Source organism: Vanessa cardui, chromosome 4 (assembly GCF_905220365.1).
Source record: "Vanessa cardui chromosome 4, ilVanCard2.1, whole genome shotgun sequence".
NCBI classification, from domain to species: Eukaryota; Metazoa; Arthropoda; class Insecta; order Lepidoptera; family Nymphalidae; genus Vanessa; species Vanessa cardui.
This window is the reverse complement of record NC_061126.1, coordinates 6056142-6073191: the sequence shown is the minus strand read 5'-3', so window position 1 is coordinate 6073191 and position 17050 is coordinate 6056142. Positions and strand designations below refer to the sequence as shown.

The 17050-nt window shown below is 33.1% G+C and overlaps 2 protein-coding genes across 2 annotated transcripts; both read left to right on the top strand.

The window, feature by feature from the left end:
• The first annotated feature begins 74 nt into the window (after positions 1-74).
• LOC124544369 lies at positions 75-1430 on the top strand. The gene has a single exon (XM_047122888.1). It carries the CDS (start codon positions 233-235, stop codon positions 947-949), a length of 717 nt encoding a protein of 238 aa, XP_046978844.1. The 5' UTR covers positions 75-232; the 3' UTR covers positions 950-1430.
• Positions 1431-4435: 3005 nt separating this feature from the next.
• Positions 4436-15415, top strand: LOC124544454 (adenylate cyclase type 9). The gene is made up of 8 exons (XM_047123019.1): positions 4436-4715; positions 5121-5485; positions 5625-6631; positions 7003-7257; positions 7340-7705; positions 10578-10951; positions 11342-11536; positions 12745-15415. Exons 2-8 carry the CDS (start codon positions 5199-5201, stop codon positions 14563-14565), a joined length of 4305 nt encoding a protein of 1434 aa, XP_046978975.1. The 5' UTR covers positions 4436-4715; positions 5121-5198; the 3' UTR covers positions 14566-15415.
• The last annotated feature ends 1635 nt before the right edge of the window (positions 15416-17050 follow it).

Sequence of the window (17050 nt, the reverse complement as noted above, 5' to 3'; positions counted from 1 at the left end):
TAAGTCAGATTTGGTACTTGGTAGAAACTAGGACTGTTACTATTAGTTTTTAGTTACCTGACAGCTGTATTGACATGTGACAGTTTGGCACTATTTTTGTTGACGTTTTGAGGGAACATCTAAAGTTTTTTAGTTACGTATTTAGTTCAGAGTTTTGTTTCTCTCGTTTATAATATTGTTTTATAAATGATCTATATTCTTGTGTTTATTCTTTGTTAATGTTATACTAAAAATGTACAAGTATTTCGTAATTTACAACATTTTGTTTATAACTTTTATTGTAGCCAATACAATTCCTGCGCTTAAGGTTCCTGATAAAACACCATTTGACAATAAATTATCTCAATCTGATAAAAACAAAACAACCCCAGTGATAAGTGAAGGTGGCTCAATAATATCCACCAATCCTCTTACTTTGAATAACGAAAATCAAACTTTATTTAAAAACTTAGATACTCTAAGTGGCAATAAAGAAAAGTCAGTCGTGCCGAGAAAGGGTGTAGAGTATAACCCTGCTGAAGACATTATTGAGCATGATAAAGTGAATCAAACATCAAATGTTACTGTAACCAGTTTAAATGTTACAACTACACCTGTGGAATTGTCAAAACCTAATAAAACTGCGTTAAATGATTCAAGTACAGTTATTGGTACTGAAAAGTTAAATATAACGAAACCTCATAAACCTTTAATATTGTCACATGAGGCACTAGTGAAAATGGATGAAATAAACCACTTAAACCTTGATGAAAATGGTCCAGATATCAAGGTGCATTCTAAGAAAGCAGGAAGTCATCCAGACATGATAATGCCAATTGTAATAACTATACTTGTTGTTCCAATGTTTGCTGTTGTGGGTTACATGGCACTGAAAAGAGGTCGAGAGGCTTGGAAAAACAGACATTATAAAAGAATGGATTTCCTTCTCGATGGAATGTATAATGATTAACTTTATGGACATTCATTGTTTCAAATATAAATTCCTATATCTAGAATAAGATCATTAGAGCTACCAAAATATTATATTTCATGTACATGATGTATTTCTTATAATCAAAGAAATATCATATTTTACAAAGGTTGTTTTGCTATTGCAGTATAATGTGATCTGGCTTCAAATTGTAAATTAGACAGTGGAATTAAATAAGTAGAAAATGACAACTAAGACTAATAAATAATGTAAGAGAAATATATAAAAGCTCAAAGGAGTATTGACAATATATATACGAAGCAATAAATAATTGAGGTGCTTTTCATGTGCCTTGTTGATATTATTTACTAATCATATTTAAATATATTTTGTATTTTTGATATTGTAACTTTTTACATAGCTTCATAGTCTTCCTAAGAGTTTTATTGTTGTGATATATTCAGAATTTAAAATAAAATGTTGATATTGTAAAATAAAATATAATCAATTATATTTTATTAATAAAATTATTAAAACCAAAAATATTATGAACTTTTATTTATAATGTATAAATAAGTTAGTTTTTTGTAAGTCAAATTATACAGAAAAAAATTATATTCATTAATATGCAAAGTGTTAAGTAACAGTTTGTAAAAAATTCAAAAAAAATCATAGATTGCTTTGCACAAAACTTATTATTTATTAATATTACACTTTATGTCATTAATTTCTAATGATAATATGACATTGTTGTCTGACAAGACTCTGTAAGATATTCTTTCCAACAAGTGTATTGGAAGTGTGTAGTGTTTCCTATCATATTGTATGGATCTTTAAACCCAGCTCAACATCAGTCTGTCAGAAGTTAATATATCACCTATGCTAGAAAACATAAAACAAGAACATCTTTTAAAAAGTATATCCCCTGAGACACCAACATCCTGTTATGTTTGAATATTTTTAATGTCTCAAAAAGATTTACAAATAAATCACTTACATTACAAATACAGTATTTATATGAATGTAATAATAATAATAATTAATTTTAAACAACATCATATACATTATTCGGATCCCAATGTAAGCAACTAAAGCACTTGTGTTATGGAAAATCAGAAGTAACGACGATACCACAAACGCCTAGATCCAAGACAAAATAGAAAACTAATGAACTTTTTCTACATCGACGCGGCCGGGAATCGAACCCGGGACCTCGGTGTAGAGTTCCCATGAAAACCGGTGTACACACTCCTCGACCAAGGAGGTCGTCAAATAATATAAATTTGGATTAAACAGAGATATCACTACAATATATTAGCATAACTTATATACATTAGAACACTGGGTAGGAACAATTATTATCTGTTGTTTTAGTTGCGCGTCTAACCAGCTCGACTCGCTCAACGTCATCGCGACCGACAATCTTTTCAAAATCAAAATTCATCGATTCTGAAATCCATCATCAGCCATCGACATCCAACAAAGAAAACCTACGCACATCGCTCCTCCGAACTCAGCACAAATCAGTTTAAATCAAATCAACAAAAAGCGGCGAGTAGATCCAGCCTGTGGTCGTGTTCATGTGAAAAAACATATGTTGTTTATGTATTAGATACAATAAAATTTAATTAGCTTATGCACCGCCATCATAGCAATATCGCCAGAAGTCGCATTGCTAGCAAACGACAGTACTATAAGAAGAAGCATGAAGCGAACCAAAGAACGATGCATTAATAGTCTTTCGTAAATTATCAAAACCTCATTTTCTCAACTACAAAACTGTCCACATCACCCTCCAAACTTCGTCAGCTATTCCATGCAACTCCAAAGTACATTTGAGTGATATAGCAAAACCTAGAAGACAGTCAACATCAAGAAGCCCTTTAAACCCCAAAATGCGACCAAAATATAATCACACCTTGGATACACTGTCCAATAGGAAATAAAATACCTATTAACAAAGTGATCAATAACAACGGCTTTGTCAAAACAGCTATCGAGGAGTCCTTTAATAACCAAACAAGGATAACTTTCGAAGCAACCGAAACAGAAAGAAAAAGCGCTAGTGGTCAAGATCAAGTGTTAAGTTTCAAAAAGTAATAAAACCCTTGGACCATTAATTTAATCAACGGCAATGCTTCAAGATAGATATCCCAGTGGAACAAGCGTTAAGATTTCAAATATCCAACAATTAGGGCTATTAAAGTTGAGAGTCGGTAGCTACCATCTACATTAAAAAAAATCTTAGAAGTCATAGAAGAAAAACAGATGATTTTCTTTCTGGCGGTTTTTAGTGCCATTAGAATAAAAATAAATAAAGGCACTCCAGAAAATACCTAACCACTCCTCAAAAAACGACCTGTGGACTTTAGTAAAGCCCCAATTGCTGGCGAGTAGCGATCTCCTTGAAATCTGGAAAGTGACAAGGATAACGTGGTTGAACATGGTTGAGATCAGAGCGTGGAACAGGGTTCAATAGCGGTTATTTGCGAATAGCATCAAAAGGCTAGACCAAGCAAAGTAAAATCGGCTTCTAGTCGACGAAATAAATGTTCATATTGCCGTTAATACAAATAGAAACATTTAGTTTTTACAAAAAGGCAGGTAACATGATATATATACGATGAATTTAGTTGACAATCGACGACATACCATAAATTAATTGTCTCCAATTAAATTATTTGAAATATATCTCTTACCTATTTCAATATTGCCAGAATCATAATTTTCGCCTAAAAGTGGGAATTATAAACGATTAATTAAATTTTTACCCTGCCCTGACATTATGTAGCGATTACTCGAGAGAACTAAAATATAACTTGAAATCATAGTCATGTCTTAATTATTTTATTATATATATTCATAGATTAGTGCGACAGCTATTAAGTTTTTAACACAATACAAAATTTATATTAGCCTCCGACCTTTTTCAAGCAATATTTAAGTATGCCACCGAAGGTTATTGCGATTATAGTCCGAAAACAATAAAACATACTGATTGAAAACAGTGTGTATGTGATAATTGGAGGTTTTTATATATGAGTAGTTGTAAACAATTCTTTCTTTAGTCAATGCTATAACCAATAAACGTCTAGAAACAGTATATGTTCAAATGTCCATTCTCGTTACTACTCTTTGTATAACATATTAAAATTAATGAAAATGTATATAATTTCCAGGGAATTATACATTTTCGTTATTGTTAACAGTCTATAGCCAATTCCAAACGCAATTGAGGTGATATAATTGATGAGTGCTTGAGTAATCTATGATGTTTATCGAGGATCGAAAGAATGCTCAACATTTTATTGTGATGGCGATAATTTTTATCTATATTAATCTATAGAAATGATTGCTTACTGCTATTTATTTTATTAGTTAAAACATGTCTTAAAAGTAATATAGTCACACCTTTGTGTTTAAAATTAAAGTGCTAACCATTTTTTAATCTTGTTTTTTCAGTTAGTACATCAATAATTAGATTATTGTGATGTGGTGTTATCATTTAACATATATTTTCTAAATAAAATTAAAGTGTACGGCAAAAACTGTGCGTAAGGAGTTATTGAAAACATTGGGCAACTCTGAAATGCCTGCACTCTGTTTTACTGTCAAATCTGGATAGGTAGCAGATTAAATACGTAAGTTTTGTGAGTGATAAACAATTTCTATGCGTAAATTGATAATGAAAGCAAGGAAATGTTAGAAAAACAAGTTATATTTTGCCTACGTGAAGTGTAATTTTATAAATTTTTAACAGTATTAGTGCTCTCAGTTAAGAAAATATAACCTTGGTCTGAAAATGGTAAGTAATACTATGTTCTAGTAAATATAGTACATATTTATTTTGTATCATATCTAGTGATCGTATTTTCTTTGTATTGTTCTAAATAAATTATTGGATTTAAAGTAATTTACAGTAACAATTTTTGCAATCAAAAATTGTTTACCATATCTTATTTATTAAATTATTTAAATTTGATATTTAAACTTTCACATACTAGATTTTTACATAGGAACATCTTTAAGTTAAATACTAATGCAATGCCATAAACAGGTGTGTCGCTTTTTTTCATAAGGGACATATTTTTAATTAATAAAAATAGTTATTTATAATTGTAATGTGTAAATTACAGGTCTAGTTACTATTATTTTATAAATAAAAATTAAGTAGTATTTGAATTGAACCAAGTATTATTTTACCTTGTAGAATAAATCCAATAAAAGGATACTTCCTATGTGCTAAAATGAAAATGGAACATAATGTGAATAGATTAATACATGTACAATGAGTGCCCAGAGTGGGTGTGTTACTTGTAATGATGAGTCTGAACATTTTGATGGCAAGCATGATGGTGACTACTCAGAGGGAGAAGATGCCCAGATCCGCCTTGCACCTCATGTGCAGGCATATTTGGCTCATAATAATCCAACTACTAACTGCTGTGGTTTTGCTATACCAATTGCTTTTGAAAGAGCAGCTGCAGGCACTTGGTGGAACCCACGATTTGATTCAGAGATACTTGAAGGACAATATAGGAGCAGTTCCTTCAGGCAGATAAGATTACGATTTAGGTTTGTGATTAAATATTTGATTGTATTTATTTGATGTTTATTTGCTTGCTCCTAAGTTAAACAGCTGCCATTCACCATTATATATATATATTTTTAAATTTAAGTGTATTATAATAAGTGTTGTTGTTTCTTTTTTCAGATTTGCACTTTTGTATATTTTGATATTTTCTATATCATGGTTTATCTACTTTGTCGTCCTTGGCTTAAATGGTGTGACTGTGAAATGGCCGTTTCTGTGTTCTATATTTGCTGGTGTCCTTCTTATAACATCTATAATGCTATTTGTTACCTTTACAAATGTTTACAAAGTGTATACATCCAAGCTGTCTCTAATTATGGCACTCGCTCTGTGTACACTAAGTCTCTCTTTAGTAACACTGACCACACAAATTGATGGTGATTATTCCCAAGCAGCTGATATTAGTCAATCAGGACATTTTACTATGTGTATAGAAATACTCTTGATCATATACACTTTGACGCCTTTACCTCTTTTTGCTTGTGTCATAATTGGACTTCTATATTCTACAGTATTTGAAATCCTAAACATAGTTTTGCACTTGTCTGAACAAGAATGGCAATTCCCTGGAATGTTTGTGAGAGTTTTGCTCCAAGTGTGTGTTCACATTATTGGTGTACATATTTATCTAATGACATTTGTGAGAATGCGTGGCACTTTTATGAAAGTAGGTCAGAGTTTACTTGTGAGAAGACAGCTGGAAATGGAAAAACAATTAAAAGAGAAAATGATACATTCTGTAATGCCACCGAAACTTGCTAGCTGGCTAATGGAAGAGCAGGTTTTGGAATCTGAAACAAATTTGAAAACTCACGATCCTCTAAATCCACGTGCATCGAACCCTGGCGCGTCCGATATCAAATCATTGTTTCGACCTTTTAACATGAGCTCAATGGATAACGTTAGCATTCTATTTGCTGACATTGTTGGTTTCACAAGAATGTCGAGTAATAAAGGAGCGGAGGAGTTAGTAAATATACTGAATGATCTGTTTGAAAAGTTCGATGAATTATGTTTGATTCATGGTTGCGAAAAAATTTCCACATTAGGAGACTGTTATTACTGCGTATCCGGTTGTCCTGAACCGAGGCCCGATCACGCAACTTGCTGTGTAGAAATGGGACTGGGTACGTATTATAAAAAGTGGCGATGAGTTTAACATAAATCTTAAAATCTTACATTCCACTCGTTCGAATTACTTAAGAACGTAATATAATGACTGTGACCTAAATTTCTCGTCACATGCACACGCTTTTTTAAAACATCTTTATTGATCGATACCGGTTATAATATAAAAATGATTGTAGACTTCTTGTAACATTAGTCAGTCCGATCGATCAGGATGTCTGTTCGTCAATATTAATGACTCGTTTAGTAATTTTTTTTCTCAAATGTATAAAGCTTTTTATATATGTAAGCAGTCACCTGTATCAGTTACCTTTTATTTATCCAAAATTAAATATTTTGAGGTTTTACAATGAGGTCTGTGATCTTTTAGGTATGATAGATGCGATTCAAGATTTTGATAGAGAGCGCGGCGAGGGTGTTAATATGAGAGTAGGGGTTCATACGGGAACTGTTCTCTGTGGTATTGTTGGCACACGTAGATTCAAATTTGACGTGTGGAGCAACGATGTAACTTTTGCTAATAAGATGGAATCATCAGGAAAACCGGGCCGTGTGCATATTTCTGAGGAAACTAGCAAATTCCTCGGTGGTTCATACGTTTTAGAAGAGGGCGATGATGTTTTCGGTCAGTATTCCACATAGTTTATAGAGCATGTATTTATTTTTATTTTACCTTTGCATTATTTAAATACCTTAAATGTATCCAGGTCATAAAACTTACTTCATTGAAAGCCGTCAGATAAGCTCTCCGTACGATCACGACCACTGCCTCACACCCTCGAACCCTGTCAATCTCCGGCTCATTATATCTCCCGCTATTTCTCCGCAGTCCGTTTTATCCTTTAATCATTCACCTTTGCCGGGATCGGGTAAAACTAGTGAATCATCAGCGGACGCAAGGGAGAACAAAGATGATGCCAAAAATTCCTGTAATTTCCTGTCACCTAGTCCCTTTAATTTTCGTAACAAGGCTAGTTCACTTCCGAGTATTCTGGATTCGGATAACGAGATGGACGAAAAGAAGAGTTTCCCAGAAGGTACGGACAACTCGTCAAAAAGTCCAACGTCTGTAGGTGAGTTTGCATTACGCTAAACTTGTTTTATACTGACGTAACTAACTGAATGCATCATAATTATTTTATTTACGAGTTACTTTTGAGTTTTCATTGTAATAACTAACGCAAAACATGAACGTATATGATCTATGACCCACAGTTATTTATTCAATTACTGAAGATATAATAACTTTACGCATTTCTTATATTAAACATATTTCGACAAAACCGGAGGAAAATCATCTAATAAATGTTAATACTATTGGTATTTCTTCTAAGAGAAAAATGTTACTCCGGATAACGCTACTGGTTTTTGCGGTCATATATTATTTGTACCTAATGTGAACTAAGCCGCAGTTTTATTTATTAAAAGTCTTAGTTATCAGTGGCACAAGGCACAGCGCACAGATAAGATATAGAGCGACTCTTAATTGCTTGAAGGTGATGCTCTCTGCGCATCACGCCACTATTATTGCTTTTAAAATATGACATATTTTGCAATAATTATCTTTTTCTCGATATTCTAATTTCTCTTCTATATACTTGTTTTAAAACCTTGTTAAACGAGTTTCAAAGATGGATCGGTTTACGTATTAAATGTGTTTGTATATCGATTAAGAGAATTTATATCACAATCTTTTATATGATTAAGGTCTTTGATGTAAATTATGTTAGGCAGAATTTATTTAAATTTGTAAGGCCTTAACCCACCCAATTTTTTGACCTTTCAATACTTTTATCTTGATAATATGACTGATACTTAATTAGTAAACAAAGTATATTACATTGAATTTGAAATAAAGCACAGATACTCGTCAGTCACATACTTTTTTATTCGCTAGTCGTTTAACAAATATTTATTTTGGTAGCTGCATCACTAAGTTAATTCATTCGCTTGCAGCGCATTAATAATCTTAATGACGGACGTAATATATGTTATGTTCAAAATAATGTAAACAATTGAATCTTTGAAGCGCTTTCACGTACATTTGCTGATTTTTAGATCTGACGAATTTAATAGCAACATGTTTTCTTTATTATTCTAAAGTTTTTTAAAGCGTAGCGTAATCTATTATTAAAAAAATAATCTTTCATGCCCTCTATCATCTGGACTAATACAATGATCAAAATTTGGATATAAAAATTGAAAATTTACAATTCCGTATAAGTTTGTCATGGATTCATAAAACGCATAATTTGCGGAAAGTAACGATTGAAATTATTTATCTATAAGTGCAGATTATCATTAAATGATAACCCTGAACTACTGAGTTCTGAAACAGGTTTGCAATTACTGTAAATGTTGATATTATTTAACGTAAAATCTTCCTTGTCCGACTCGGACGCTAAGATCATGAGCCTAAACAAGATTCGATGTTTTGCCTTTCGATAGAAAATCAGAGTTTATGTGTCGACGAGGCCGGTTTGTGAGAGGCGTCTAACTTTGTATTTAAAAAGTCAACCAAGTGTTAACATTTTAATAGGTTAAATATACGTGGGACAGATTAATGAAACGTTAATCTGCGTTATTTTTATATAATGGGTAGGCGGACGGGACAACGAGCCACCTGGTGATATGTGCTCACCACCGTCCAGACATGATATGCTCCACCAACCTTGGGAACTATGGTGTTATTTATGCCTTTAGTTATATTATACTCAACCTTAAAACCGAAACATCAATAATAAGCATGACTGGGTGGTACTCAGACCTACTTGCCCAAAGCCCTACCACCATATAAAGGGATAGTGTGTAAGCATTAATTTTTGGAATATATATATTTTTTCATTGTAAGGTGTGGTATAAAAGTCATGCGTCAGATTAGTTCAGCACACATCGCTAATACTCAACAGCTGTTTGTCGAAGATCAATCTTTCACAGTTCTGTTTAGATTGCATTAAATATTAATAAAATCTATTTAACATGTTTTGTTTATGTTATATTCCACTCTCGCGATCGCTTAGCTTCAGTCATAATCACAGCAATCATATGCTTATAGATCAGTAAGACCCATACGCTAAGTGATTGTTCAATAAATAGTTTATTCATTCAATAATATACGGCTAATAATAGATGATGATGCATACATTTTTTGCAAGATGTTTTGTAACACTTATTTAATAGATAAAGTAAAATTATTTTGGCTGCCTTTTTAAATAAAGACGATGGTAGTTTAAGGGTTACATCAAACCTGCGACCTTGAAATTGCTTGATGATTCATAACCTTGATGAGTTATTAGAACTAGGAATTAACATTTGATATAAAATAGGTAAATTAAACTTGATTTGTGACATATTATTACTTAAAAAGACATTCCTGAAATATTACATAAAAGGCATAATTAATAAGTTAATAATACACAAGAAACTATAAAAATAATGATCCGCTCACGGTGCGGCAATCGCGTGAACTTCACGTGGTTTAGAGATGTAAATAGCGTTTGTTTATATTAAAAATGATGAACTAATTTGTGTGAAACATTTTCAAACTAGGCTATTCGTGTATAAACTAAAAGATAAATTATGGAAGTTGCTAGGAACTGTTCTACATTATCTTAACCGTTTTAAAGTAAACGGATACAGGTTATTGATTAGTCGACATAGATCTGTGGTTAAAATACGTTCATCTTAACCGAAGATTGTGGGTTCAAATCCGAGGGCAATTGCTAGTAATTTTCATGTGCTCGATTTGTGATTGTTATCTTGTGCTCGGTGGTAAAGAAAATTATTCTGAAACAACAAAATTCTGCCATATGTATAATGTATATTCATCTCGTTTTGGTGTAGTGTTGAATAAGCTTCATCTTATCTCCAAAACGAGGCTTCAGCCCAGCAGAATTTATAGGCTATATTACCTTTTTTACTTTAGGTGAATGATTTACGTTCCAGGAAGTTACGGTAAATATACGAATAAAATAAAAAACTGGAAAGTGCCAAGGTTCTTGAGGAAGCATTCGGACACGCCTTTACATGAAATGAAAAAACGCGAATTCAACGAAAAGACAATACAAATGATGGAGCGTGGAGACGATTTGCAGCTAAACAATGGTTACCAGCAAGTACCGATAGTGATAGAATCTCAGGACAAGTTCAGACCGCTGCAGAGTAGCAGTAAGCTTAACATCCCCCATAATCACGAAGTAGCATCCTTCGAAAAAGAAATCATTGACATTCGATCGTATTTAAGCCAGTCTAGAAGTAACATGTCGCCCTTTGCTAGAAGTAGCAGCTATAGATCACAGTACGGAAGAGTTAATTTAGAGGTTAGTAAGTTACATGAGTAATTATAAACAACTGTATTTTTGTATTATTAATTTGTAGTTATTTATACTATTTAGCTAGATTTTAGTGACCTTGAATTTACCTTCAATAATCAATAAGTAATTTAGAGAATATTATATATAGAGGAAAATGAGCTCTGATAATCTCGTGATACGTGAAACTTGAAATATAATTGCGGGTTCAAATTCGGGTAACAACTGAATTTCTTTATGCTTTATTTGTTTTCGTCTTCTCCAGCTTGACCGTGAAGGAAACCTTTTCGTTAATAGGAGAGATCTTATCCCAGAAATGGGACATTTTCTGGCAGTTATTATTATTTTAGCCTTTTTAAAATTAAGAAGACTGGCTCATATCTGACCACAACTCTTCAGATACCAGTTAGTCGAGCTCGCAGTTCGACTCTCGCGACTCAGGGCGATATCGTCCGGCCCAAGAGCCGCAAGCTGAACCTCCCGTTACACGCGCCTCGCCCGCACGACGACGCCGTCAGCCTGTGCCCGTCCGTCAACAGCCGCAAGGACTCCGGCATTCGAAGCACCAGTAGGAGATCTAGTATTCAACAGCAGGTATACTTATATACTAAACTTCTATTAATATAAACAGGGCCGAATTTAAAGTCCTCTTGGCTCTGTCGAGATGGCCCAGTGGTTAGAACGCGTGCATTTTAACCGATGATTGCGGGTTCAAACCCAGGCAAGCACCGCTGATTCATGTGCTTAATTTGTCTTTATAATTCATCTCGTGCTCAGCGGTGAAGGAAAACATCGTGAGGAAACCTGCATGTGACAAATTTCATAGAAATTCTGCCACATGTGTATTCTACTAACCCGCATTGGAACAGCGTGGTGGAATATGTTCCAAACCTTCTCTTCAAAGGGAGAGGAGGCCTTTAGCCCAGCAGTGGGAATTTACAGGCTGTTGTTGTTGTTCGCTCTGAGCCCACAAAACAGTAGAGCCCCCTTAAATATTATTGTAAAAATAAGTTAAACATTTTATTTTGTTCAGTTGGGTTTGTCAATTACTAAGTAGTGCTAGTACTAACATTTAGTATCAGTGACTTTTAAAACAGTAATTATAATATTAATATAATTTATCTAGACATAGATATAATATGTTATGTGGATTCTCTCTAGTGGAACTGCCTACTAATTCTATAAAAAGATAATATAATGTGTATATTGTGTATCCTTTTAATAGCGAAAGATATGTTATGTACTTTATATACTTCATGATTAAATTTACAGAAAAAATCACCAATAATTATTATGTCGTTTACAAATATTATACTATATTTTATTGCTTACAAAAAACAATAAATATGTCGCGTTCAAATTTTTCGGAATCAAATGAAATTGACCTAAAATAAAGAACTTGATTTATGAATCATGATCTTGTTTGTTATTACTTTACTTTTAACAAGGGACGCTCTAACTCCCTACCGAGAAAATTTAAACAAATCGAATTAAGACTGAACAATCTCTAAATACATTTTATAATTACCAGTTTAATGTTGCCATCTGCCAGTGCTCATTTTTATGTCTCTTAAATGTATTAATAGTCGAGCTGATTATTTTAGTACTATTGTGTTAAGGTCTAATGCTGTTCTTTGCTCTTGAATTAAAAAAAAATTTAGAGCGACGAGAAATAAACGATCTAGCATCGTAAACATTTCTATCATAAACTTGTACCGTTTTATATTTAGATGTTAGATACGTAAACATGGATTGTGTAGTCAGTTATCGTTTGGTTACGTAGTTTTTGTTTACTTTTTCAGATATTTGCACTCAATCACGCGTCACTGGCCACATCCCAAGCTGATATGATGCAGCATCGGGTGTCAGGATACTACACTTCAAGTCAGTCTTCTGTTAACGAACTCCCCTCTAGAAGTAGACTACCCCCACCACTAAACGACGAACAAGTCCAATCGCTCCAGAAGCTAAGGAAACAATCGGATCTCCAGTTAATCAGATGCGTCCAAGACAACGCGAGATCAGGGATAAACTACTTCGTGCAACCTCCTTTGAATAGATTTACATTGTTTTTCAAGATACCGGAAATGGAGCAACATTACAGAGACAAAGCGCATAGAAGCGACGACTGCGAAGATTTCCCGCCGACCTTGACGACGTCTCGCTTCAACACCGCCCTAGATATTCTCGTATCGGCGATTATTTTCCTGGCCGTTTCCACTTCGATATTAATATTGTATAAGCAGTGGCGTTTTACGATCGGATGGTTTGTCCTCTTTATAATCATAGAGGCTGTCGCTATGGCGTTTTGCGTGTACAGACATTATCTGAAGTGGAAGACGAAACACAATCCCCAAGACATCACGGACGCCGTTAGAAGATCAGTGAAAATATTTAGAAAACTCTCGAACTGGTATCCCTGGCACCTGTCCGGGAGTTTGTTGATTAGTTTGCCAATACTAGCAATTCTATTGAATTTTTCTTGCCAAAACACTACGATGACAATTCTGAGGGGAGATCAATCGTTTTACGTGTATCTTCTTTACGTTAGTATAGTACACTTCTGTAATTTTACACAGATGAGTTGGCTGGTAAAGAATACCTTGGTGACACTCTACGCCGGTCTTTTCCTGTTCTTCGCTGTCCTGGGCTGTCACGAAGCGAATACTCAATTACTAGATCGTGATATTAGATTAAATCCCCAAGTGATTGCTCAAAATATTTCTATATTTAATATGCTTAATGATACCTTTGAGGATTCGTTAGTGAGGAACGGTACGCACATGTTTAACGGTTTGCTCCACGAGATGCATTTGACAGAATTGTATTTAGACGTGGCGCTGTTGCTGATTCTGGTTTGGTTCCTTAACCGGGAGTTCGAAATCAGCTACAGACTGAGTTTCTATAGCAACGTGGTAGCGAATCGCGACAAACAAAGAGTACAAAACATGAGAAATCAGGCGGATTGGTTGTTACATAACATAATACCGCGACACGTCGCCGACCAACTGAAGAACACAGCGAAATATTCGGAGAATCACAAGGACGTCGGCATTATATTTGCGAGCATCGTGAACTTCAATGAAATGTACGACGAATCGTATTTGAAAGGTAAAGAATATTTACGGGTACTCAACGAGCTGATAGCAGATTTCGACGAATTACTGGAGAGACCGGAATTTCAGCACGTTGAAAAAATTAAAACGATAGGCAGCACTTTCATGGCAGCTAGCGGCCTCAATCCAGATTTGAGACATTCGACGCGCGGCACGTACGACCACCTCTACCAACTGATGGACTTTGCGCTGGAAATGCAAAAAGTTGTCGATAATTTCAACCAAGATCTACTCGAATTCGATTTCATACTCCGCATTGGGTACAACTTCGGTGACGTCACGGCCGGTGTGATTGGGACGACTAAGTTGTACTACGACATCTGGGGAGATGCGGTCAACATAGCTTCGAGGATGGATTCGACGGGCGTCGTGAAGCGAATTCAAGTGGGCGAGGCTTGTATACCGGTTTTATCCGGTAAATACGAGTTCGAGCCGCGCGGAAGCGTCTATGTGAAAGGTAAAGATAATATGAATGTTTACCTCGTCGTCTCCAAAAAGGACGTGTAGATAGATCATTAGAAAAAAAAAGTAGAATCTGTGATTTTAACTATATATATATTGTACAATACAATTTACATTGTAGAGGAAGGTGAGACGTGATACTATTTATTGTGTGTTTATGGGCGTAATCGCTTGAGAAAATACTCGGGATAGAAATCCTTCTAATTAATTGAGCTTTATTAGGCAGCGTTCTTGTAAACTATTTATGAATTTACAACTAATAATGAATGTAAAACTAACTGTAGTTTATTTCAATCAAAGACTTAAATAATCTTGGAAATTTATTATAGACTCCCGACAAAAAAGGTTTTCTAATAATAAAATAAAATCGGTATAGTAAAATGTTCAAATCAAATCAAAGTGAATATATGTAGGGAAGGGAAAAATTTGTTTTATAAATAAAGAATTGTTCTTATTGCATAATACAGCAGAGATATTAGAAAATTGTTTAAAATATGCACGTCTATGGTATGTTTAACTTTACTTTGTCTTTGGTTGGAATAAGATATAATAATTACTGTAAGTGTGCTTCAAATTCCTTGCCTCTATTTATAAAACTGTGACCAGTGCTCTAGTCTGCGATTATAGATGGGGATGATACAATCGTTAGTTAAAAAAAAAAACATTTTTAAGAAGTATTTTTTGGAAATGAGCTTAAACTGAATACGATTGAATGATCCCCGTGTAAAGTGTTTTGTATATACGAATGTGATCAGTTCTATGACGTTCTAGAACTATTTATACAAATTTGTATTTAAAAATTAAATTAATATTTTTTATTTACGCCGTGGAATTAATACTAAAGATATTTAATTGGAATACATTGAAACGAATATTTAGTCATGGTTAAATAAAACAAAAATTGCAAATGTACATACATACAAATAAATAGACTTTTTCTATTAGATCTTCGTATTGATCTGTAAATAAAATAATTCAGGGGCCCGACATCGAATAATCTTTTTTGACGAGTGTATGGCAACATTGATAAAAGGATTTGACATTATTAGAAAAAGGTTTATAATAAAAAAAAAAATTCAGTCTAAATAAATTTATTTCAAACCAATTTTACATATAACATCGATTAATATATATGTATATTAAATATAATTACAATAAACGTAGTTGCGGGACCCCTAATTTTAGTCTGTGAGTTTATAGAACGTTAGTTCTAACGAAAATAAGACTAGAAAAATCTTTCTAAGACTTGATAGCAGAATTAAGAATAATTATTTATATAACTAAAATTCATAGTAAAAATATTTTTACTTATACGACAGAATTCAATATATTTCTTATTATTCAGTAAATTTGATCGATATAACAGATGCTTATATAAGCAAGCACACGAAACTTAGCTAAATAAATTATAATAATAAAAAAAGCAAACTAATTACATTTTATATAATGTAGTTTATAATTATTTCCTGTTCTACTTATATGTATAACGTCTTGTTCGTATAACTAGAATTACGAATTATCCATCCGTGCATTTCTATTATTTTAAACATTTAATGTACCTAATAATATATACTAGTATTGCTGCCAGTTAACAAAATTAATATAATGAATTTTATTATAAATAAATATGTCGTGTTTATACAATTCTTTAACGAATGCATGTTCATCTTTGGACTTATAAAAGCCTTACTATACATTCCACTTGTAGTTAAATTGTCTACAGATTATTCTATATTGGAATCAATTCTGTCATACACAATCTCTAACCTAAATCGTCTCATAGCCGCGCCAATTTGGTAGCCTTTACTTGTTATACGTCAGAAAGAGATAGCATGTTTTTTTGTTGTATGCAGAAATTGTGTTTAACAGAATTGACAGACGTAGCAATACTTTGAAAAATCTTACATCAGAATGTTACAACGAAATAATTCCAACATTTTATATTTGGTGGCAATGTAGAGATCGCACATTGGAGATATTTTTAATTAAAAATGATTATCATATACTATAATTTTATATATACTATTTAAATTTCATATGTATTTTGAACTTTTTTTTTTTACATATTATAAAGTCTCCAGTGTATGGTTTGACTTATGATGAAATGTGTTGGGTGGGTCGATCCCATTATTGTTACCGATTGTACTGATTTAACAAATGTTGGACCAAATTTGGAATACACTAAGGATATTTGCTCTCTTTACAATCTATATTTAATTCTTACAATTAGTAGTTGATATTTAAGTCTGGATTTCAACTATTTAGTGCTATTTACAATATGAGCCGCTATGACTGTATAATTGTATATATTTATTTTAAAATTTTAACCTACTTTATATTTTTCAAACACTAAAATTATAATTTGTGTGAATAAACAAAGATATTATTTAATCGTTTTTTATCATTTGTCCCAGTTTTTACTCAAACAATATCAAAATAATAAAAATAAAGATAAAATATTGGAAAGCTCCGCATGCTATCCCTACATTTCAAACTAAATGTAATCAGTACATTTTTATAAATATCCGTA

Excerpts from the sequence above, each read along its gene's own strand:
- LOC124544369 (XM_047122888.1), top strand. The coding sequence starts at position 233 with ATGTACAAGTATTTCGTAATTTACAACATTTTGTTTATAACTTTTATT.
- LOC124544454 (XM_047123019.1), top strand. The coding sequence starts at position 5,199 with ATGAGTGCCCAGAGTGGGTGTGTTACTTGTAATGATGAGTCTGAACAT. Across the intron at positions 6,632-7,002 it reads CTGTGTAGAAATGGGACTGG|GTATGATAGATGCGATTCAA; the intron begins GTACGTATTATA and ends GTGATCTTTTAG. Across the intron at positions 10,952-11,341 it reads ACGGAAGAGTTAATTTAGAG|ATACCAGTTAGTCGAGCTCG; the intron begins GTTAGTAAGTTA and ends ACAACTCTTCAG.